The following is a 23931-nucleotide window of genomic DNA, read 5'->3' as shown; positions in this document are numbered from 1 at the left end:
AATGATTCTACCCTCCCAGGCCACAGCTGATGGGACATCTCATGTGGTCCATGCACAACAAACAAGTACAACGTGATGTGAACAATCTGCTAAGCCAGTGCAGTTCCCTCTCCGGAATTTCAAGTGGGTAACAGGAGGAGACTAGGGTGGGGAGAGGTGGGAGCAGAGGGGAAAGTCATTACAAACAAAAGGTCAAAGGCACACACGTTGAAGATGCCAGGAAGCAGGAAACTTGGATAAACACAGGAGGTAACTGGTAGCCCCACAAAGGTAGAGGGATCCTGGCCTGCCAACAGAAGCAAATGTTTCAGAGCAATACCAAGGCCACATGGTTCAGTAAAATCAGAGGATGGGCATCCTCAACACTGCTGTTGGTTCTTAAGAGTACTCTGTGTCCCAGGGCCATGAGACCCACCCATGCACCAGGAGACCCCCTGTCCTGTTCCCTCTGCAAGTATATCCTCACTCCCCTCTGCTTGAGTTAGTTTGACTGGGTCATGGCTCCTCGAGCCTTCTCCAAACAGATGATGTGTCAGTGTTCTGAGTTATGGAACTCACTGCCCATTCTCTCTGGCTTTTACTGTTTTATACTGTGTCCAATTTACAAGTATTAGAATGCCTTCCTCTGACCCTCAGTGGATCTTTATCTTACTTTAGGGTAAATAAATCATGTTTTAGACATTGCACTGAACAAATTCAATCTGTCTTCATGAAAAATAGCACTTGGAAAATGGGCAGCATAGTGTGCTGATTAAGAGTGCAGGCTCAAAAGCCAGACTCCTGTGACCCAGTCTCAGCTTCAGCACTCACTGACCATGTGACCTTGGACAAGTTATTGCACTTCTTGGAACCTCCTCGTCCCCATTTGTAAAATATGCATGAGGTAGCAGTGTCTACCTCATAGGAATTTTTATGGAGATTATACAGGAACATTACAAAGTAAGTTCTGTTTTACTTTTTATTAAACAAATGGACATTCTCTTCTTAATCACAGATACAATGGTTTGGATTTTGTAATTTTAATGAGTGGAAAGAGAAAGAGAAGTTAGAGGATCTGTTAAACACTAGTATAGTTAGCTACAATTTATCTAGGACATATTGTGTGCCCAGCACGGACCAGGTACTTGACATCCATCATCTCATACATGTGGTCTATATAAAACACTCAAATGTGTTTGACAATTAACAAACACACATTGAAAGTTGACTGCATACCAGGCACTGGTCCATGGATATAAATATGAATATAACACAATCCCTGCTCCTGAGGAGTTCCCAGTATGGTTGGGACGCTAAAGCTGGGTCAGGCAACTTCATCATCTACTTTGGTTCAATCAACTGCAAGATGAGGATGTTTGAAGAGGTGGATCAAGGTTCCTATTTCATCTAATAATGAATGATCTCACACTCACTGGAAATCAAGCTTTTAAAGCTTTGCCACTAATAAGCACTTGTGCTAAATGACACTGTAGACAATCAGTACTGCAGTATTTTGGGAGGTCTCTGAGGCCAAGTTATTTGGATTGGGCTGCTGGAATACAATGGTAGAAGCAGCAGCCCTCTACAGAGAGAGATTTCACATGGTCAAGGCCAAGCTCCAAAGACAAAACTGTAGTGTTCAAACAGGAAGATGCCTTGCAGTCCTAAAGGACACCTAGTTCATTGCATTCCTTTCTGTACTGAGTGCCAGAAGGAAAAGGTGATGTAGTTCGTAGCCTACTAGGTGTCCCGTTCCTTGACACTCATGCTAGGGATTTCTGCACTGCCCCACAATACATCAGCGAGATGAATAAACCATATTCCAGACTAAGACTGTTTGGATTCAAACCTCTACTCTGCCACTTTTTAGCTGTGTGATCCCAAATCAAGTTATTGAGCTTCTCTCCTCCCTGTGAAATTGGTATCATAATACCAATCCATATAAGGATTAAGTTAGATATTTATAAGTTGCAATGGCAGAGAGCCTGATGCAAAATGAGCCTTCAGTAAATGAAGATGATGATAATGGCAAACACTAACAGAAGGCATTTACTTTGGAACAAGCTCCTTTTCTAAGCACTTCACATTTATCACCTCATTCACTCTTCACAAACAATCATATAAACAGGTAGGTATTGCTATTACTCCCAATATACGGCAGTACAGAGAGGTTGAAAAATTTGCCAAAGTAGCAGAACTCAGATGCGAACATAGAGCGTCTTTGTCCTGAGTCTCAGCCCCTAACCACTGCCCTGAGTGGAGTCTCCTCTGATTTTCTATTCCCAACACGAAATCTTCCTACAGGTCAGGTGCTAACTCAGAGTCTACACACCAACCTATGACACAGATAGCATTATTCAGTTTGTATTAAATGTTTATATAAACATAACAAGGGACTATAACAAAAGGTGGAAGCAGTGAAGGGAGAGGTCATTGGTCATTGGTAGGGTTGTTTGGAAAATTAAACAAGATAATTTTTTTTTAACTGCCAAGCAGTGACTAGCACATATTAAGCATATGCTTAATAAATAATACTAGTTTCTTTGTAAAGCACAGTGTGTGATAAACTACGAGAGGTGAACCTATGGGTGTTTACAACATAGGTAAATTAAACACTCCTCTAAGTAGGGGAAAACACAGGAAAAGAGGAGGAGACTGTAATTCTGAGTTGATTAATAATGAACAGCAGAGTAATCTGCTAAAAGCAGAGAAAAAAATTCATTTTTATTCTGATTTACATCTGGGACAAATAAAACTTGGTTGGGTGTTTGTCCAGATTGTTATAATGGAAGGACTCTTTCAACATAACCCTTGGGGACCGCAGAGAATGCAAATCTGACAACATAGAAAATTCTGGATGTCCGATATTGGATAAACTGCCGAGTCCTCAGAAACACTTGCAGATGACATCACTCTTGGTTTGTCATTACTCAGAGGGTTTGATTAAGGTGTGAACTTTTCCAAATCCCAAATTACTAAACATTCCAGGTATACCAAATAATCAGTCTTTCCTCTTGACAATCATCCAGAATCCTCACAGAAACTGCTTCACTCCTATCACATTGGATTTCCTGTGTTCATACACCCCACATTCACCAATGCAACATGGTGAACACCTCATTCTTTCTCAAGATATTCACTGTCAGTAAGTTAATATTTGTGGAATAGATTATAATTCTAAAGGGATATGCATTATACTGTGATTTATGGAGAATATATTTTCACCATCCAGGGAAAGACCAATTTTCTGACACTTCAGCTCTATTTGCACAAAAGCATTACTGTTACAAAATTACCCATTATGACTAATAATGGCATTATTCTCACCTCAGTAAGTACTTGGTTTGGTAAATCTTTAAGAACTCTCAACTTTGGCCATCAATTTAACTACAGGAAATAGCCTATTTTATATAGATTATTACCTTAATATCATATTGCTGCCCAAACTCACATAACATTCAGAGTGAATTGTCTCTCAATATACATTTACATAGACATCTCACTATTGAGCCTGCCAGATAAAACATACTTGAGAAGCCAGATTTGTGTAATATCACAGTTATCTAGGTTTGAGTTCATATTCTCCACCACATTCACCCTCTAATCTTTCAGGTTCTATACATTAACTTCACATCAAACTATGTCAATATAACAAAAACAGCCCCAAACAGGGAATGAGAGGGATACATGAATCTCAGCTAAATTTCAGTGGGAAGATAATGAATTCCATCTTGTTCTTCTTGTCCCACCATCCAACCATCTCACTATCAAGAACCTGGAGTATTCCAGAATTATCTTCAAATCCTTCAACAACTCACATCCAAACAAGTGTTGAGGTTGAGGTATGTTACTTCCATCTTTTAAATGTCTTATGAATATTTACTCTTCATTCTACTGCCTTAGCTTCAGTCTTCTTCTATTTTATTACAATATAGAAGTTTTCTACATTAAAGTTTTTGAAATATGAAATAAAAACATCACAGAACATGCATATTGACAAATGACAACTATGGTCCCTTGGACTTAAGGACAGATTTATGACACCTTTTAGAGCCTTAAACTCTGAGACACTTTCTCCATTATATTGCATCCTTACATGAGCAAGCATCTAGACTACAACTCCGATCATACCTCCCTTTCTCTCCCACTTAAAACACTTCTCTGAATTCTGTTTTTATATAAAGTAAGTTCAAGTTCAAAAAAATGTTTATAGATTCTAATTTAGAAGTAGAAGCCAATGTGCTCCAATATTCTAGAACATATTATCTTAGACCCCTACGATAGATTGGAAATTAACCTGTATCATCTTTGAAACTTAAAATCACAATTCAGAAGCTTAATTTCCTGGTGCTTACTGCAAATATTAAAAAGTGAACCATTCTCCATCACTAAAAAGTCTATAAATAAGATATGCTGGAAAAGGTGTGGAGAAAAGAGAACCCTCTTACACTGTGGGCAGGGATGTAAGCTGGTGCAGCCACTATAGAAAGTCCCTCAAAAACTAAAAATAGAGTTACCACAAGATCCAGAAATCCCACTCCTAGACAAAAAGATAATTTAAAAAGGTACATACACCTTCATATTCAGAGCAGCGCTATTCACAATAGCCAACACATGAAAACAACCAAAATGTCCATCAAAAGATGAATGGATAAAGAAGATGTGGTAAAAAAACACAATGGAATACTACTCAATCATAAAAAGAATGAAATCCCTTTTGTAGCAACACAAATGTACTTAGAAATTATCATATTAGGTAAATCAGAAGGAGAAAGACAAATACCATATAATGTCACTTATATATGGAACCTAAAATATGAAACAAATGAACTTATCTGGAACAGGAACAGAATCACAGACACAGAGAACATTCTTGTGGTTGCCTGGAGGTAGGTAGGAGTGAGATGGACTGTGAGTCGGGAATTGGCAGATACAAACTATTATATGTAAAAGATAAACAACAAGGTCCTATCGTATAGCACAGGGAACTATATTCAATATGTTATGATAAACCATAATGGAAAAGAATGTGAAAAAGAAAGCATACGTATGTATAACTCAATCATTTTGCTGTACAGCAGAAATTAACACAGCATTGTAAATCAACTATATTTCAATTTTAAATTGAGCCCGTTTGATGCACTAACACTGGTTTATGTAATCCTCACGAGTCAAGTGCCAATAGCCCCTCTCAAGAGTGATGAACAAAGACCCAAAGAAAAGAGATGCCACTCCTGCTATTATCAAAGTTCACGCTGCCTGGGAGACACATGTAAAAATTATTAACTGGAGCGATCAGTAAAATAATAAATAGACAAATGGAGCTATAGGAGCATCAGGGAGGAGTTGTACCAGGCAGAAAATGGAGAAAAGCAGCCTGAGGAGAAGAAATAGCCTGAGCAAAGGCAAGAAAGTCTACCTGTGCACAGGTATTAGGGATTAAAAATAAACTCTATAATTCAGGAAAGACAAATATCCACTATTCTATTTTGGATTTTCACATGAAAACCTTACTTTTAATTACGTTATGGTTACATTTCCTTATCACACAGGAGATCTTTTATATTGCCAACATAATTACTTACTTTTGACATTACCAGAGTAAAAGAAAGCATTTTTAGGGCTATGCTCTCACTAATACAAGAATTTATTTATACTGTTATAATCTTTACAAAAGCTCTAGGGAAATATCTCAGAGTAAGTCCAAAAATCTTTTTGCCAGGATTTTCTTTTTATTTAAACTTCAAAAAGCAAATGTCCAGTCTGCTGCATGGCCCTAAGTACTAAGATCAAGAATTTCTTCAAGGAAGTATAAACACAAAATCTTTAAAAAAAAAAAAAAAAAAGGAAAATGGCTATACTCCTCTGATTCCATTCCTAAAAATCGACGAAATGCTCCATTAATTACCAGGTGTAAATAGATACTGAAAATTCTTTGATGTTCTCCAAAGAGTAATTTAACACTGATGTTTCAACCTTTACCTCACAAAAACTTTCTTAATTACTACTAAAATTAAAAAAAAAAAAAACACAAACTTACTACTTTGGTCTTTATCTCATCCTTCTCCCTACTTTATTTATTCAAATTACTTATAAGTTACAGGCTATAGAAACACAGTTATCAAAATGTAGGGAAAGCTCACATGAGGATCACAAAAGAAGGGAAACATCTCACAATTGGATTACCAGTCTCTGAAGAGCTGAGATTTAAAAGAAGTCAATCCTCACATGTAATCTGAGCAGCAACGTTTTTTTTTTCCCTCCCATCAAAACCACTGCTTGTAGGTTATTTTGAATTTTACTAACATCACTTTCCACATTCTTTTTTCTTCCCCCATGCTTTCCCTTTCCCCAAAAAGCGCTAAAGAAAACTGTATGGTCTTACTTACAATTGTGAAGTTCATGACTTTGAGAATCCAGATGGTCATGGCCAAGTTCACCAGTATTAAAATCATCAGGAGTAGGACAAAGAAATATAGGCATCTTTTCCGCCAGCCATAAATCCCCACTTTGTATACCTGCGGCCCCTCAGAGCTGGGCATGGTGCCCCGGTGATGGGTGTACTGTTCCTGAGGCATCTGAAATAAATGAGCCGAGAGAGAAGCACTCACATTAAACTGAGAGGAGAAAGGGTGGGGGGAAGAATAGGAAAAAATCAACTTGAAGAGATATGCCTGACTGCTGTCTGTATGTTTCTGCCTTCCTGACAAATCTAAAATCTGTATCCTCTGGACAAAAGTGGCTCCTCTGGATGCTTGCATGAGCCCTCTCTTTTCATGCAGCCATCTCTCATCATGCTCTCTGAGACATCCACATACATATCATAGGTGTAGAGGGACACATAGGAATTCACTTTCCAAATGATTGTTAGAATTCCAACATCTTTATGAGGGAGACACTCAAAGTCTTCAGGGTAAAATTGAGAATTCACCTGCAAAAGTAAATTAACCTCAACAGTTCATCGTGCTGGTATACTACTGCTACTTTGGCTTCCCTGGTGGCTCAGACAGTAAAGAATCTGCCTGCAATGCGGGAGACTCGGATTCGATCCCTGGGTCAGGAAGATCCCTTGGAGAAGGAAATGGCAACCCACTCCAGTATTCTTGCCTGGAAAATCCCATGGACAGAGGAGACTGGGTGGACTATAACCCATGGGGTTGCTAAGAGTCAGCCCTGACTGACGCTACTACTACTTAGGCAATTGATTTGGGGTAAAATGATCTCCAAAGAAATTATTCTGTATTGCTGGAAAGTCAGTGGCAAAATCAGTCCATGGGGTTTGAAAGGAGTCGGACATGAATGAAGCGACCTAACACAGTGGCAAAAGTAACAATTTTGATCCTGCCTTCCAGAGTTCAAAGAGGTGTTGATGTGCTCACTTGATTCAGGAATCCTCCAAAAGTGATAGCCTGTGTAAATGCCTCCCTTGACAAGAGATCTCACTACCCTTTTAAGTAGTCCTTAGGAGTTAGATGATTCTAATGCTTATCAACACATTTATTTAATAAATATAAAAGAGTCTGAAAGTCAAGTAAGTATGAATATTCACTCCAGGAGCTTGCATGCTAATGGGAAAAATGAACTAAACAGTGATTATAGCAGAGTGAGATAAATTAGAAAAAAAAATCTGCCAATATTAAGTAATATACCAATCCCCTTTAAAGCAAGGAAGGTTTCTCCAACCCCTGCTGTTGACACAAATTATCTTTATACTAGAACTACTAATTAGGTACCAAAACAAATCTAAGTAAACATTACTTCTATAAAATTCTCCAACCAAAACAAATTTTAAAATTAAATACAAACAAAGTTACCGATGCATATCGTTCAAAATGGAAAATAACTGCCTACTGAGAAGGATGATCTGCAAAACTACATAGCATATTGTGGTAGTAAGAGCTTTAGCACAGCATCTTCTGAGCACAGCATCCCTGCTCTGCCATGAGCCATGTGACACGGCCCTACTGCTTTTCTCCACTCAAAAGGCTGCACAACTTTTATTTTGGTGTTTTTACTTCTTTTGGCCCTCACATACGCATTCTGTATTCTCTAGGAATAAGGCCTTTCTCCACTTATTCTCATCTTAGTCAACAGCAATTACATGAGTGGTAAGTGGTGCCAAGGTGACCATGGTGACAGACAAACTGTAGACCCTAAAATCATATCCTTGGTTATGAGGTCATCTTCTGGATGGTTCAGAATATAATTATTGTATGGTTTTTAGCTAATCACTAAAATGCACACATAAAATCTAAAAATCCCCCAGAGAACTCATGGCCTTTACACACCAGTGGAATTCCCTTTGAAAAGCCAAGTGAATTTTCACTTAAGGTCTACTCAAATGCTCAGTGAAGACCTGCACACATTTATGCCATTCTGAATACTTACCTAGCACCAAAATCAGGCTCTAATATGAGTATATGTTTAAACACATGTGTGTGGAATGAATAAGTAAAAAATAAATGAATGCATGAATGCTGAACAAATGCTGTATGTTTTTCCACCCACTATAAAATCTACTGCCATCTGAGGTTGTACAAAAGTCCAAGCCAAATACCAGGAGGAAGTTCTTATTTGTATCCTTGCAAATTTCCACTTCTGGCTCCCAAAGCCCTGAGTTCCCAACCAAGCAGTGAGTGTCACATTATGAAAGTATCTCAGTGGTATTACTCAGCCCCTTATAATTCTGCAAGTCAGGGGTATTTGAAACAATATGGGAACACAGCAATGTCATCTCTCACTGACCTTTTCACACACCAAAATCAATGAGAAGGGAAGAAAATGTCTTATAAGTCTGAAGGAAATTAGACCTTTCTTTTCTAAGGAATCATATTTCATAAATTAAACAAAATCTCAGAATCCTATTGGCAAGATCCTTTGATTCTAATCAACTAGTTTTATACATCAGCTAACTTAAGACTAGAGAAGCTGACCTATTTGTGTGTGGCTCCAGGGTTTGTGGAGGGGGTAGGGGCAAGGACAAAAATAGCTGTTTTTGACCCTTGTAGGTGTGAAGAACAATGAGAAATTCTTGACAAACCAGTGTACAGAAGCTAGCGATATTGCCACCACACCCTGTGCCTTTTCTCTAACATTTGTCCCAATCAATGGAGGGCATTACATAACTTAGCTATCAAATGGGAATGAATATTCAATAAATATTCATGTAGCTGTGGATATGGACATCACACATGTGGTTTTTGTTTCATACACAGATTATTCGAACTTGACAGTTGCAATGATTATCTCCACTTAGGGTTCACAATCCTGATGCCCATCAGAGGCACCTGCGGTGTTTTTAAACCACCTACACTCAGGTTAACAAAATAAGAATCACAAGGGTAAGACCCAGGCATTAGAATTTTTAAAAGTTCCCCAGATAATCCTTAAGTGTAGACAAGGTTACATACCACTGACCTAGAATAATGTCTCCACCCTGATAAAGCAGCAGAACCCCAAACAAACTTTTAACAGATACAAAATCAAAGTCTGAGTGCTACAATGGAACTGGAAAGCTCTCCAGGTCATTGCAGACATTTGGAACAACTTATTTAAAAAATGCCCCTTTTGTTTGTTTTTTATTAAGCCAGATACCTTCCTTGCTGCTGCTGCTTTCTTTTTTTTTTAATTAATTTGTTTGGATTATAGTTTATTTACAATGTTGTATTAGTTTCAATTGTACAGCAAAGTGAATCAGCTGTAAATTTTTATTTTCATAATGTGACCATTTCAAGGTAAAATTATCTTAAAGTCTAGCATATGAAACAGCAGAGCTCCTCTGTTTAAAGGAAGAGTGAGGACTTGGCCACCCTTGAAGCACTTCTACAGAACCTTTGGACTCCTAGAAACCACTAACTTTGCCCCAATGTGAACTGACCAGCTGAGGAGCTAAAAGCCAGCAAGTGGAAGTAGTGACCTTTCAAGCCACACAGTAGTTAGTAGCTGAGAGGAGATCAGAACCTACATTCTCTGATACATGTTGTAGTGGTAGATTATGTATGTCATGAGGACTCCTGGATCTGAACCATATTACCTACCTACCTTAAGGAGTCACATAAAAAAAAAAAAAATGTCCAGTCTGCAATTCAAGGAAGGAGGGAGGGAAGGAGAAAGTGAGGAAGGGACCCATTTTGTACAAATGATTATAATACAAAGTGTTAATATCACTTATATGTGGAATCTAAAAAAGTTGGTGCAGATGAACTTCTTTACAGAACAGAAGTTGTGTAATAGATGTAGAAAAGAAGCTTCTGGTTACCAAGGGGGAAAGGGGAGATGGAGAAATTTGGGATCGACAATACTGAAAGTGAAAGTCCCTCAGTCGTGTTCAACTCTTTGAGACCCCATGAACTTGTCCATGGAATTCTCCAGGCCAGAATACTGGAGTGGGTGGCCTTTCCCTTCTCTCTCCAGGGGATCTTCCAAACCCAGGGATCAAACCCAGGTCTCCCACACTGCAGGCAGATTCTTTACCAACTGAGCCACAAGGGAAGCCCAAGAACACTGGAGTGGGTAGCCTATCCCTTCTCCAGGGGATCTTCCCAACTCAGGAATTGAACCGGGGTCTCCCGCATTGCAGGCGGATTCTTTGCCAACTGAGCTATCAGGGATTGACAATACTATATATAAAATAGATAACTAATAAAAACCTATTGCACAGCACAGGGAATGCTATAGTCTGTAATGACCTATATGGGGAAATATTCTAAAAGAGAGTGGATATATGTATAACTTATTCACTCTGCTGTACACCTGAAACTAATATAGAATTATAAATCAACTATACTCCAATAAATATTTTTAAAAGAAAAAAATACATAGTGTTGCCAGCCAAACAATAAGGTAATGGATACATCTGTTATCAATAATTCTGCTTGGAAGAAGAAAATTTAGATAAGCTGAGTATATTGAATTTTCTCGTAAAAAAAAAAAAAAAAAACTGAAACATGTTGAAACAATAAAAATTTAAGAGGCAATCCAGACTCCAATCTGTGTTTCTTTTGGTTCTTCCTGAGAGAAATCTGCTGTACAGGGAATGAAGTTGTAGTTTCAGATGCTCCCTTGTCCAGTCTCTTCCATGGCCTTCGAAGGGGCCCTAATAGTGTGTTAACCTCATCACACATTTTTGTAAAACCAACTAAAATAAGATGAAAACTTCTTTTTATTTTGGGTGGCTTTGAAGGATTTACATGCATTTTGGAGGTCCAAATAAGAGGAATCTGAATGGGGGTTCACATAGTTTGGATGATATGTATTTATATGATTTGCATCCACTTTCCTGTAGAGGTACATTATGCCAGCTCCCCTTGTGTAAGAACGTCTTCCAGGAATTCTCCTTCCACCCTTGGTGCCAACTCACCAAGCATGGCGTCATGAAGATACAGGACCAAAGGACGCGTGACCATGTAAACGTGTCCTCTGATGGCAAGCACCAGACACATGGGGGTAGCCGTGGAGCCAGAAGCTAGTTGGAGATTTTTTTTTTTTTCTAATCATCAGTTATTTAAAATTTCAAGCATAGAATTCAATTTTCATTGACACCCAGTCAAAACAGAAATTCTATCCTGTCAAGAATACACTCAATGCAGCACAGAAAACAAATGTTCCCCACAGTTTTTCTTTTTCTGTGGGAACCATGGAAAAGAGAATCAGAATTCTTGTATTTTCAAGGTGTGTGCACTGTGTGTCTGCATTGTGTAAGTAAAGTTGAGTGCTTTATGCTTCACAACCACCAATTTATTTTTAAAGTTTTATTGGAATAGGAGACAATTACCTTTCTAGTGTCTGTACAGAAAGTGATAGCATCACATATCACTTGTGTATGACAAGAGTTGTCATACAAAGAGGCAATCAGAGGATATGCAACCAAAACTGCAGAAAAAGTATGTCAGACACATAAATATGAATGTTATTTTTATGGATTTTACGACGGTTCAGCTTTTAAAAATTAAAAATTTAAGTCCCTTACTCATTCTAAGTACATGGTCATCTTTATAAACTTGAATTTGTATTTCTAATTTTTTTTTCCTTAAAATAGTCCCACAATTTATTTAAGTTTCAGGTTTCATAAAACCTGGAGAGTCTTCTGGTCCCTCCCATAAAGAACCTCCAGCATACACCAAAACTTTAGTAGAACATCATCATAATACATCATTTCTTAGCTGAGCTTAGTGAAAGTGAAAAGAGCATAAGTGTTAGTCGCTCAGTTGTATTCAACTCTTCACAACCCCATGGACAGGCTCCTCTGTCTACGGAATTCTCCAGGTAAGAATAGTGGAGTGGATAGCCATCCTTTTCTCCAGGGTATCATCCCTACCCAGGGGATGGAAACTGGGTCTCTTGCATTGCATCTTTACCATCTGAGCCACCAGGGAGCTTTATTAAAGGTACAACTATCTATATTCCACTTTGAGGGATTTTCTGACTTTTGAATGTACAAGAATCACCCTGGCAAACAATAAATGCAGATTCATAGGCTTTGCATCAAGGAATAATCACTTTGGTAAGACTAGGCGCATTCGAGAAATCTGTATTTTTACCAAGCACCAAAATTGATTCTGGATACAAAAGGCCCAAGGACCATGTTTCAAGAACCCAAATTTACATCCAACACAAAAAAAGCATCCCTGGGTCCACCTTTACCTCTACTTGTGTTATTTCTAACACTCAGCCAGGGAATAAGGCCATGATCATTTGGAAAACAAGCCCTAAGCCTATTGTGACCTGGCCTCATGAGGAGATTGTTATTGATGACTGGAAAACTTGGGTCATGTATCTGGGAAAATTACAGAAACTAAGCCAATTGCCTTTTCCCCTCGGAATCTAAGCATAAACGGAAAAGAACTATATGAATTGTATTGTAAATGGTTTCTAGGTAAACTGCAAAAGACTTGCCCCTGCCAGAAATAGCCTTGTGTTATGTGGGTAGATGGTAAACAAACCGCCAGTGACAATGGCTGTACTATGAGAAACTTTGGCCCTTAGACACCGCTATAGTACTTATTCACTGAAGCAAGACGCTGTATTCACTGTAGTAGCAGGCCGTACAGAATAAGTAGATGGAATAAAATGATTCATAGACTATGTTCTAGTAAAATAAAAATAGGTTTCGGGGTAAACATGTAACTAAAATGTGACAATAGACTAGGAAAAAACTTTTAACACATCTTAGAATCAGGGGATGCTGATCTAAATAGAAAAATATTGTAAAAATCATTATGTAGAAAAACACGTGTTATATAGAGACTAAAGCAATAAAGATTGTGGTCCTTGGACCAATGGTCTTTGGGCCATCAAAAACTCTCTGTCTCCTTTCTTTTCCTTTCGCCGATGCTGTTCATCCCTTGGGGACCCCTGGACCAGCTGGAGCGGGACTCCGGCAGTACTGACCAACATCTCCTTCTGCCGTGGAAACCTTGCCCTTCTTTGGAGTTCATGACACTTCTGTCCCAGAGCCCCTTCCTTCCATCTCTGATTTCTGTCTTTCCAAACTCTCCTCTCTGCCTCTTTATCTCAAGTTCACATTATGAGTCAGTGTTACCTTGCCCATCTCAGAGACAATGGCCAGTGTTATACTTTCATTCTGTAATTCTATGACTGTTAAACTCAACTTATCACTTTCACTCCAGTTTCCATCTCACGTTAAACCTCTCTAAGTGTCTTTCATCCATCTACTCTCTTATCAAACAACTAATGATCATCGAACAAATTCTATAAACTGCACAGAGTCTCAAGATATCATGAGGAAGATTTAACTTGCCTTCAGGAAGCTCACAGGCTGAGGGTTGGGGGACTTTGAACAGCAAATGCTTAAAGAGACAAAATGAACCATGTAAAGTGTCTACACTGAAATACATCTGGTAACGTAAAAAAGATTATACAGGATGAAAATTATTTTATATAGACTCAAGACTCATCTAGAGAGAACGATCTAAGGATGTAACATTTATGATGAGATCTGAAGGACAATAAAAGACACCAAAGTAAGGGAAGGGGAAAAATAATGATTTCAGGAGGAATAAGGAAAGCAAGGGCAAGGGCCCTGATGTGGACAAGGTCTGTATGACTCATTGTGTTGAGTGAAGCAAAGAAGAGCATGAGATGAGGCTAAAATGCTGGCTGGAGTCAGATGATGCTGGACCTTGGAGATGGTTATAAGAGATTCAAATGTTATTGAAAAGTCAGTGAAAACACAAGGCCAAATCTGAAACAAGGGAGTAATCATCTGATTTATAAGAGTATAGCAATGTCTAGACCACAATAGGTACAGAATAAATATTTGTTGTTTGATGTGATTGACCATCTTATTTTTCCCTCCCTCTATACAAATTATGCATCAAAAAATCTCAAAAATTGAATATTTTCAAAAATGTAATTATAAATATGTTTGCAAAATTATATATAATAGCATGCTATGCTCTGCTAAGTCACTTCAGTTGTGTCTGACTCTTTGCAACCTATGGACCATAGCCCACAAGGCTTCTCTGTCCATGGGATTCACCTGGCAAGAACACTGGAGTGGGTTGCTGTGCCCTCCTCCAGGGTATCTTCCTGACCCAAGGATCAAACTTGTGTCTCTAAAGTCTCCTGTAATGGCAAGCAGTTTCTTTACCAGCAGTGCCACCTGGGAAGCTCCAGAATAGCATACATTTATTCAATGAACAAATAAAAATCAAGCCAATGCTAAATAGCAAAGAATATCCTCCAAGAAAAGTAAACAGCTATAAGATCAGAAGGAAAAGAATGAAAGTTTATACAACTTGTCTCCCTTACCTAAGGCACATACAACTATATTGATGTTAAACAGGATTAACTCCGAAGCATTACTTTACTCCTCCATGAGGCTATTTTCAATGTTCACCTGTTCATAAACAAATCCAGGTGACGTAAAGATACTCTGTTTCTTTGCACACAAAATGCAATAGGATTATATTTCCCAGAGAACAAACGTTGTAAACTTTGTGTTTAGTACAGTTCAGTCGCTCAGTCGTGTCTGACTCTCTGTGACCCCATGAATCGCAGCACGCCAGGCCTCCCTGTCCATCACCAACTCCCGGAGTCTACCCAAACCCATGTCCATCGAGTCGGTGATGTCACCCAGCCATCTCATCCACTGTCGTCCCCTTCTCCTTCTGCCTCCAATCCTTCCCAGTATTAGGGTCTTTTCTAACGAGTCAACTCTTTGCACGAGGTGGCCAAAGTATTGGAGTTTCAGCTTCAGTATCAGTCCTTCCAATGAACACCCAGGACTGATCTCCTTTAGGATGAACTGGTTGGATCTCCTTGCAGTCCAAGGGACTCTCAAGAGTCTTCTCCAACACCACAGTTCAAAAGCATCAGTTCTTTGGCGCTCAGCTTTCTTCACTGTCCAACTCTCACATCCATACATGACTACTGAAAAAACCATAGCCTTGACTAGACGGACCTTTGTTGGCAGAGTAATGTCTCTGCTTTTCAATATGCTATCTAGGTTGGTCATAAACTTCCTTCCAAGGAGTAAGCGTCTTTTAATTTCATGGCTGCAATCACCATCTTCAGTGATTTTGGCGCCCAAAAAATAAAGTCTGACACTGTTTCCACTGTTTCCCCATCTATTTCCCGTAAAGTGATGGGACCAGATGCCATGATCTTAGTTTTCTGAACGTTGAGCTTTAAGCCAACTTTTTCACTCTCCTCTTTCACTTTCATCAAGAGGCTCTTTAGTTCTTCTTCACTTTCTGCCATAAGGCTGGTGTCATCTGCATATCTGAGGTTATTGATATTTCTCCTGGCAATCTTGATTCCAGCTTGTATTTCTCGCAGCCCAGCATTTCTCATGATGTACTCTGCATAGAAGTTAAATAAGCAGGGTGACAATATACAGCCTTGACGTACTCCTTTTCCTATTTGGAACCAGTCTGTTGTTCCATGTCCAGATCTAACTGTTGCTTCCTGACCTGCATACAGGTTTCTCAAGAGACAGGTCAGATGGTCTGGTATTCCCATCTCTTTCAGAATTTTCCACAGTTTATTGTGACCCACACAGTCAAAGGCTTTGGCATAGTCCATAAAGGAGAAATAGATGTTCTTCTGGAACTCTCTTGCTTTTTCGGTGATCCAGCAGATGTTGGCAATTTGATCTCTGGTTCCTCTGCCTTTTCTAAAACCAGCTTGAACATCTGGAAGTTCACGGTTCACATATTGCATAAGCCTGGCATGGAGAATTTTGAGCATTACTTTACTAGCATGTGAGATGAGTGCAATTGTGTGGTAGTTTGAGCATTCTTTGGCATTGCCTTTCTTTGAGATTGGAATGAAAACTGACCTTTTCCAGTGCTGTGGCTACTGCTGAGTTTTCCAGATTTGCTGGCATATTGAGTGCAGCACTTTCACAGCATCATCTTTCAGGATTTGAAATAGCTCAACTGGAATTCCATCACCTTCACTAGCTTTGTTTGTAGTGATGCTTTCTAACGCCCACTTGACTTCACATTCCAGGATGTCTGGCTCTAGGTGAGAGATCACACCATCGTGATTATCTGGGTTGTGAAGATCTTTTTTGTATAGTTCTTCTGTGTATTCTTGCCACCTCTTCTTAATATCTTCTGCTTCTGTTAGGTCCATACCATTTCTGTCCTTTATCGAGCCTATCTTTGCATGAAAGTTTCCCTTGGTATCTCTAATTTTCTTGAAGAGATCTGTAGTCTTTCCCAGTCTGTTGTTTTCCTCTATTTCTTTGCATTGATCACTGAGGAAGGCTTTCTTATCTCTCCTTGCTAGTCGTTGGAACTCTGCATTCAGATGGGGATATCTTTCCCTTTCTCCTTTGCTTTTCACTTCTCTTCTTTTCCCAGCTATTTGTAAGGCCTCCTCAGACAGCCATTTTGCTTTTTTGCATTTCTTTTCCATGGGGATGGTCTTGATCCCTGTCTCCTGTACCATGTCATGAACCTCTGTCCATAGTTCATCAGGGACTCTGTCTATCAGATCTACTCCCTTAAATCTATTCGTCACTTCCACTGTATAATCATAAGGGATTTGATTGAGATCATACCTGAATGGTATAGTGGTTTTCCCTACTTTCTTCAATTTATGTCTGAATTTGGCAATAAGGATATCATGATCTGAGCCACAGTCTGCTCCCGGTCTTGTTTTTGCTGACTGTATAGAGCTTCTCCATCTTTGGCTCCAAAGAATATAATCAGTCTGCTTTTGGTGTTGATCATCTGGTGATGTCCATGTGTAGAGTCTTCTCTTGTGTTGTTGGAAGAGGATGTTTGTTATGACCAGTGAGTTCTCTTGGCAAAACTCTACTAGCCTTTTCCCTGCTTCATTCTGTACTCCAAGGCCAAATTTGCCTGTTATGCCAGGTGTTTCCTGACTTCCTACTTTTGTATTCCAGTCCCCTAGAATGAAATGGACATTGTTTTTGTGTGTTAGTCCTAATAGGTCTTGTAGTTCTTCATAGAACTGTTCAAGTTCAGCTTCTTCAGTGTTCCTGGTCGAGGCATAGACTTGGAGATGCTTTGCTATTAATAAAGAGGAACTGCCAATCATCAGGGCAATGTCATAATATAAAAATCACCTATAACAATGGCTAATTAAATAGTTGCCAAGAATAAAAGACATGGAATTTCCAAAGAAAATCATTCTGGATGGGTATTAAAAGCCTGGTTTTGAGCTGTAACCTCATGGTCTTACACATTCAAATTTTCAGACACAGGATCATGTACTATTACCAAAGTCATGGTCTTGACACTCATTTAATGTGATGATCTCAAGGAGAGCATCCATTTTTATAACTTGGACTTGTGGAGAACTTCCTCTTAGGTTGTGTGGTTGGTTTCACTCTGTCAGTGATCACACTACCAAGACTTGGTGACTTGGCTACCATGAAGATTTTTTTCAATGACCTCACAAATGCCCATCATCAGTCATACGAGCCATATTATTTGTACAAAGGTCATGATCACTATGAAGTCTTCACAAAGATCCTTGAGCCAAGCTCAGCCTAAGTGGTACCTTGGTCTTGTAGCTGTTCCTCTTCTAACTTAGGAAGTCACATTATATGCCTAGCTTAATGCTCTCTTACATTGAGTCTCAAAGTGTTAAACCCAATGACTCTGACAAGCCTTTGACACCTTAACACAGAAACTGGCCTCATCATACTCAAGTGGTCATACCCATGTTCACTCCCCTTCCTAAATCTATTTATAGTAGATACCAGATAGTTACCAGAAAATCTTATATTGCTTTCCTTCCTATATTTTATCAATTGATATAAGGATGATGGAAGGTCTTTGGGCAGAAACATACACAGCTGGCATCCTTCATGAGGCTGAACTCCTTTTCAAGAAGAATGCTGTTAGAAACCATCACTTTTTGTGTTCAGTGTTTTTGTTTGAGTTGGGTTCTTCTTCAGGAGAACAACAAATATTTTCTTTCTTTCCTCCCCAAATAAAAGAGATATCTAGAAAACCATTACGCTATCTGCATTATCAATCATCTGTGGAAAATGATTATGTTTTGAGAGATGATTAGAAAACAATCAGTAAACTTTCTGAAGAGACATCAGTGCTATCAAGTTTCTTGAAGCTTTTTCTTTGCAGCCTGTAAAATTTTATGGGCCATGATCCACTCTACTAATAGGGTAGAGATGAGGACAAGGAGGCTTTGGGAGGCATTTTATTAAGGCTTGCTAGACTCTTCCACCCACCAGGCTTCATGGTGTCTTGTTCCATAAGGGGATTTATGGGAGTGCTAATGAGTGAAATTCTCTGTACAGTCACATACCTTTGGAGAAGGAAACATAGCAAAGCACAGACCTGGCAGGTGAAGGAAACCCCAATCCCAATTTATTTCTCAACAGAAAAAAAATTGTGACCATCTACTATGTTGTCACCCTGTTTATTTATCATGAGAAATGCCTGGCTGGATGAGTTTACAAGCTAGAAATCAAGATAGGAAAGAGAAACTTAAACAACCTCAGTATGCAGATACCACTCGAATGTCATAATGCAAAGAGGAACTAAAGATCCTCTTGATGATGGTGGAGGAGGAGAGTGAAAAAGTCAGCTTAAAACTAAATATTAAACTAAGCTCATGGCATCCAGCCCCAACACTTCATGGCAAATAGAAGGGAAAACTGTGAAATCAGTGATGCATTTCCTCTTGTTGGGCCCTAAAATCACTGTGGATGGTGACTGCAGCCATCAAATCAGAAGATGATTGCTTCTGGGCAGGAAAACTATGACAAACATAAACACTGTGTTGAAAAGCAGAGACATTACTCTGCTGACAAAGGTCTGTACAGTTGTGAGAGGTGGACTATAAAGAAGGCATGTGTGCATGAAAAATCACTTCAGCCGTGTATGACTGTTTGTGACCCTATGGACCTCAGCCCATCCAAGCTCCTCTGACCATTGGATTCTCCAGGCAAGAATGCTGGACTGGGCTGCCATTTCCTTGTCCAAAAGAAGGCATAGTGCCAAAGAATTGATGTCTTCAAACAGTGGTGCTAGAGAAGACTCCTGAAAGCCCCTTGGACTGCAAGGAGATCAAACCACTCAATCTTAAAGGATATCAACCTTGAATACTCATTGGAAGGATGGATGCTGAAGCTGAAGTTCCAGTATTTTGGTCACCTGATGTGAACAGCTGACTCTGTTCTTTCCTGATGCTGGGAAAAATTGAGGACAGGAGAAGAGGGCATCAGAGGTTGAGATGGCTGGATAGCATCACCGATGCAATGGACATGAACTTGGGCAAACTCAGGGAGATGAGGGACAGGGAGGCCTGGAGTTCTGCAGTCTACGGGGTCACAAAGAGTTGGACACTACTGGGCAACTAACAACTATGTGCCAGGTACCACAGTAGAGCCTGGGGCGATACAGGTCTCCAAAAGGATAAGTAGGGTATTTCTGTCTTTACTAACCTTGTATTTTTCATGAGACAGATGGACAGTAAACAAGTAAATGGATGAAACCATTAGAACTAAAGTAGGTGGGAGGAAGTAAACAAGGCAGGTTCCACGATAGAGAGTAGGGGGTGATCCACGCTGGTCATGGAAGGCCATCCTGACCAAAGGACAACTCAAGTGAGACCTAGAGTTAGAACAAGTTTTCTTGCAGGGGACACAAGCAAGTATCTCAGCCTTAAGGGCATCCTCAACGGAAGCAGGATAGTCAGCAGGGTGGGCACTGAATGAGCTGAGATGAAAGAGTAAGAGAGGGGTTTGCAGAGAGAGACTGTGGGTTAACTATACTCTGCTTCATAGGCTATGGTAATAGTTCAGAATTAACATGGCTAGACCAATAAATACATTCAGTTATTTAGAAATAAAACAAATGATACAGACCAAGTGAGCTAGAGTTAATGCTGCTGTGGCATGTTAGAATTTCCAGAACACTTAAAAGTAAACAGGAATTACATCACTGTTTACAACTGTAACCAGTTTATATAAATAACAAGCATAAGCAAGTCCTCTCCCAGGTTCATTACAGTTTCTAGAATTTATTTTGAATCTGAGTCATTTTGGATGATTCTGGCACATAAATAATTTTACATTAGCCATGTTAATTTTTGAGGTCTTAGATTTAAAATGATCTGCTTTCAAGGTTGTTTTCACTCAGCCATCCATACAAGGTTTTAGTCTTGGATTGCTAATGTTTGACACAGTTTTGACAATTGTAACAACACTGTACTTTTACCTTTGATATAACAATCGACATTTTTTTCCCTGTACAATCTGCCCAGAAAAGTGAATGTCTGTTTGTATAAAATGATCCAGGAATGGCATTTCCTATTTAAATAAATATTTGGACTAATTATAAGTTAGGTATTACATCTTCTAGTTTTTCAAGAATTTGAACATGTAAGTATTGAACAGTTTTTACTGAAAAAAAAATTAGACAAGTGCATGTATTTAAAAGAGCTGAAGGAGGTACAGTTAAAATCTCTTTTTCATTTACACTTTCAGCCTTTCTCCACAGAGGCAACTATTACCAACTTCTTTCTTATCCCTATATAAATGTTCAATACACATGCAGGCTTTATCCAATATATACACTCAAAGCATACATACCCACATTTAAATTTTTCTTTTTTACAAAAAGAAGGGGATATTTTCATTCTTTACTGTTTCCAATCTAACTTGATTTACTTATATAGCTCAGTGATAGTCCAATAAAAACACAAAAATCTATTTTTTAAGTTAGTTTAAAATTGTATGGTACACGATATTTAACTCAACCAACTTTTAGGGGTGAACACTGAGGTTGTTTCCACTAATTTTCTGATACAACTGCTTATTTAAACAAATAAATACTGGGTATTACAATGTGCTGGCGATAGTTATTAAGCAGTAAAAGGCAGATTCCCTGCCTCTTGGTCCTTACATTTTAGTGTAAAAAATAACAGACAAGCAAATATTGAGCTTGTCATACTTACTCTTGGGAAAAGTACTATGAAGAAAAATGTAAAGCCAGAGAAGGGGACAAAGACTGGGGAAGTTCTTATCTGTAGGACGTTCAGGGAAGCCTCTCTGTGGTAGAAATATCTGAGGAAAAAACATGAACAAGCAAGAGAGTCAAGCTTGAGGACATTTGGGAGCGCACTCCAGTCAGAGGAAACAATGCCAGCAGGTGTACAGGCCCTGAGTCAAGGGCTCACCTGGCATGTTTCAAGAACAGTATGGATACATCAGGGCATGCACAGGGGAGAGTGTCTGAAAGTAAGCTTGGAAGTGCAGGCAGAAGGGATGCACCTTGGGTCTTATGTGCCACAGTAAAACCACAGGCATGACATTGACTGTGATAGTAACTATCAGAGAACTAAGACACAAGAGTGATCAGATTTTCTCTTTGGAATTGTTCTCCTTATTCTCTAAGAAACAGACTGCAGGGGACAGGAATGTCAGCAGAGAAACTGGGGACTTGTGACTCCTGCAGTCACCCAAAGAGGGTGACAGTAGCTCAGATTTGGGTACAGGCTGAGTGAGAATGTGACCAGTTGCTATATTTAGAAAGTAGAGCTAAGAGAATTCGCTGTTTCCCAAGACAGAGAGCATGTGTAAGTAAAAGACAGGAGTCAAGGAGAATGCTAGGGTTCTGGCGTGAGCAGCAGGGTGAATGATAGTGCCCTTTATCAGGATGGAGAACTTTGGGAGACCAGTGGCTTGTGGGGCAGGACACGAATGGAGTAAAAGGAGGGGGGAGAGAGAGAACTCTGTTTAGTCATGTTGATTTTGAAATGCACAGAAAAATCCATGGGGGTGGTGTCACAAAGGCACTTAGAAATGAATCTGGAATTCAGGGGGAAGACAGAGCTCACAAATGAAATGTGTAAGTTTTCTGCATATAAGTAAAGCCACAGGAATGGGTTATACAGGTTTCACAGATGTCCCAACACACCTCTCAGAGAAGACCTGAGACACTGAACTGCTAGGTTAAGGTAGGTTTGAGAGTGTGTTTGTGTTGTATAGATATTATCATCAAAGTCTTCTCCAAAGTACAAAACACCTTATATTTAAATTCAAAATCCTTATCTCTGATGAATTAGAAGATATTTCAGTATATGAACATTCTCATTGTCCTAGAGATTTAGATGTATGAGGTGTCAGTTGAGGTCGTTTCAGGCAGAAATATCTTTGTGAAACACACATACATATTTGTACTAGGCATTATCAGATCATTCCTGACAACACTCTAGGGGATCAATCTTATTAAAACTATTTCATAAATTAAGATACTGAGGTCCTAAGGAATGATAGGATGTTCTCAAGGGCTCCTAACTAGTAAGTTGGTTAGGATCTGGACTCAATTTCTATGTTTCCTTCCATTAAACATAGAATGAGGCAAAGGCTTAACTTTTGCTGAAAAGGATGCAAGGCATTTAGAATTACCATTTAGATATATTTAGCATGGGGTGTATTTTAAAAGGTCATATGCACTGCTACCACCTGGCAAATCTGTTTTCCTTCAGGTCATCCCATGGCACTACCCGAGGCATTTAGGATACATCGATGAGCAAAGCCACAGATCCCTAATCTCAAAGCAGTGGCAGGAGGCCATGATGGAAGAGACAGCTAAACAACATGAAAACTATCTTTGAAACTTATGTTGTAAGAGAATGGGGGCTACAGGTAAAAGATCCAAAAATAAAAAGACAAGAAAAGTTCATAGATAATCAGTGTTTCATAGATAAGCAGTGCTGGGGGTGGAGAGCTGGGCAGGTTCAAATTTTAAAAGCATGAGAAAGGCTGACCTCATAGAGAAAGCAGTATCTGAGCAAAGACTTGAAGGAACCTTGATAGTCAGGGAAGATCTGGCTCTGCATACCACTCAGTCATCATTCTAAATGTGGTCCTTGACACTGCATTGAGAACCACAAAAGTATGTGAACTGAACACCCTAAGCAGGAAAAGGAATTTCAAATATTGATAGCAAATTTAATAATGTCATTTTCACAGGCAAAGGGCACTGCATCCACCCATTGTGGCCTCCTCTATAATCTTTTCAGCTACTCTATGGTACATAAATCCATTGCTTCTTATATCCTTAAGGATGATTTGGCTCAGAACCAGACGATGGCAACTGCAACTGGGCCACTACAGAGCTCTGTGACTTGGGGACGCAGCTGTGTAATAAAATAATGCCGCTGCTGCTGCTGCTAAGTCGCTTCAGTCGTGTCCGACTCTGTGCGACCCCAAAGACGGTAGTCCACCAGACTCCGCCGTTCCTGGGATTCTCCAGGTAAGAATACTGAAGTGGGTTGCCATTTCCTTCTCCAGTGCATGAAAGGGAAAAGTGAAAGTGAAGTTGCTCAGTCATGTCCGACTCTTAGCGACCCCATGGACTGCAGCCTACCAGGCTCCTCCATCCATGGGATTTTCCAGGCAAGAGTACTGGAGTGGGGTGCCATTGCCTTCTCCGAATAAAATAATGAACATGACTCAAACATGTAAGATCAAAGACT

The 23931-nt window shown here is 39.4% G+C and overlaps 1 protein-coding gene across 4 annotated transcripts in view; it reads right to left on the bottom strand.

The window, feature by feature from the left end:
- The window catches only part of SGCD (sarcoglycan delta), a 434639-nt gene that overhangs the window by 392928 nt on the left and 17780 nt on the right, over positions 1-23931 (bottom strand). For 2 of the 4 annotated variants that reach the window (XM_081501895.1, XM_081501898.1), the window contains exons 2-3: positions 21406-21514; positions 6369-6557 (exon numbers count right to left, since the gene is read on the bottom strand). In XM_081501895.1, the coding sequence (XP_081358021.1) occupies positions 6369-6557; positions 21406-21514 (298 nt within the window). The remainder of the gene's footprint in view (positions 1-6368; positions 6558-21405; positions 21515-23931) is intronic. The other 2 variants (XM_081501896.1, XM_081501897.1) reach the window with 1 other exon arrangement.

The sequence above is a fragment of the Giraffa tippelskirchi genome, chromosome 6 (assembly GCF_054371585.1).
Source record: "Giraffa tippelskirchi isolate mGirTip1 chromosome 6, T2T-mGirTip1v1.2.pri, whole genome shotgun sequence".
Classification (NCBI taxonomy): domain Eukaryota; kingdom Metazoa; phylum Chordata; class Mammalia; order Artiodactyla; family Giraffidae; genus Giraffa; species Giraffa tippelskirchi.
This window is presented reverse-complemented; position numbering and strand designations above follow the sequence as displayed.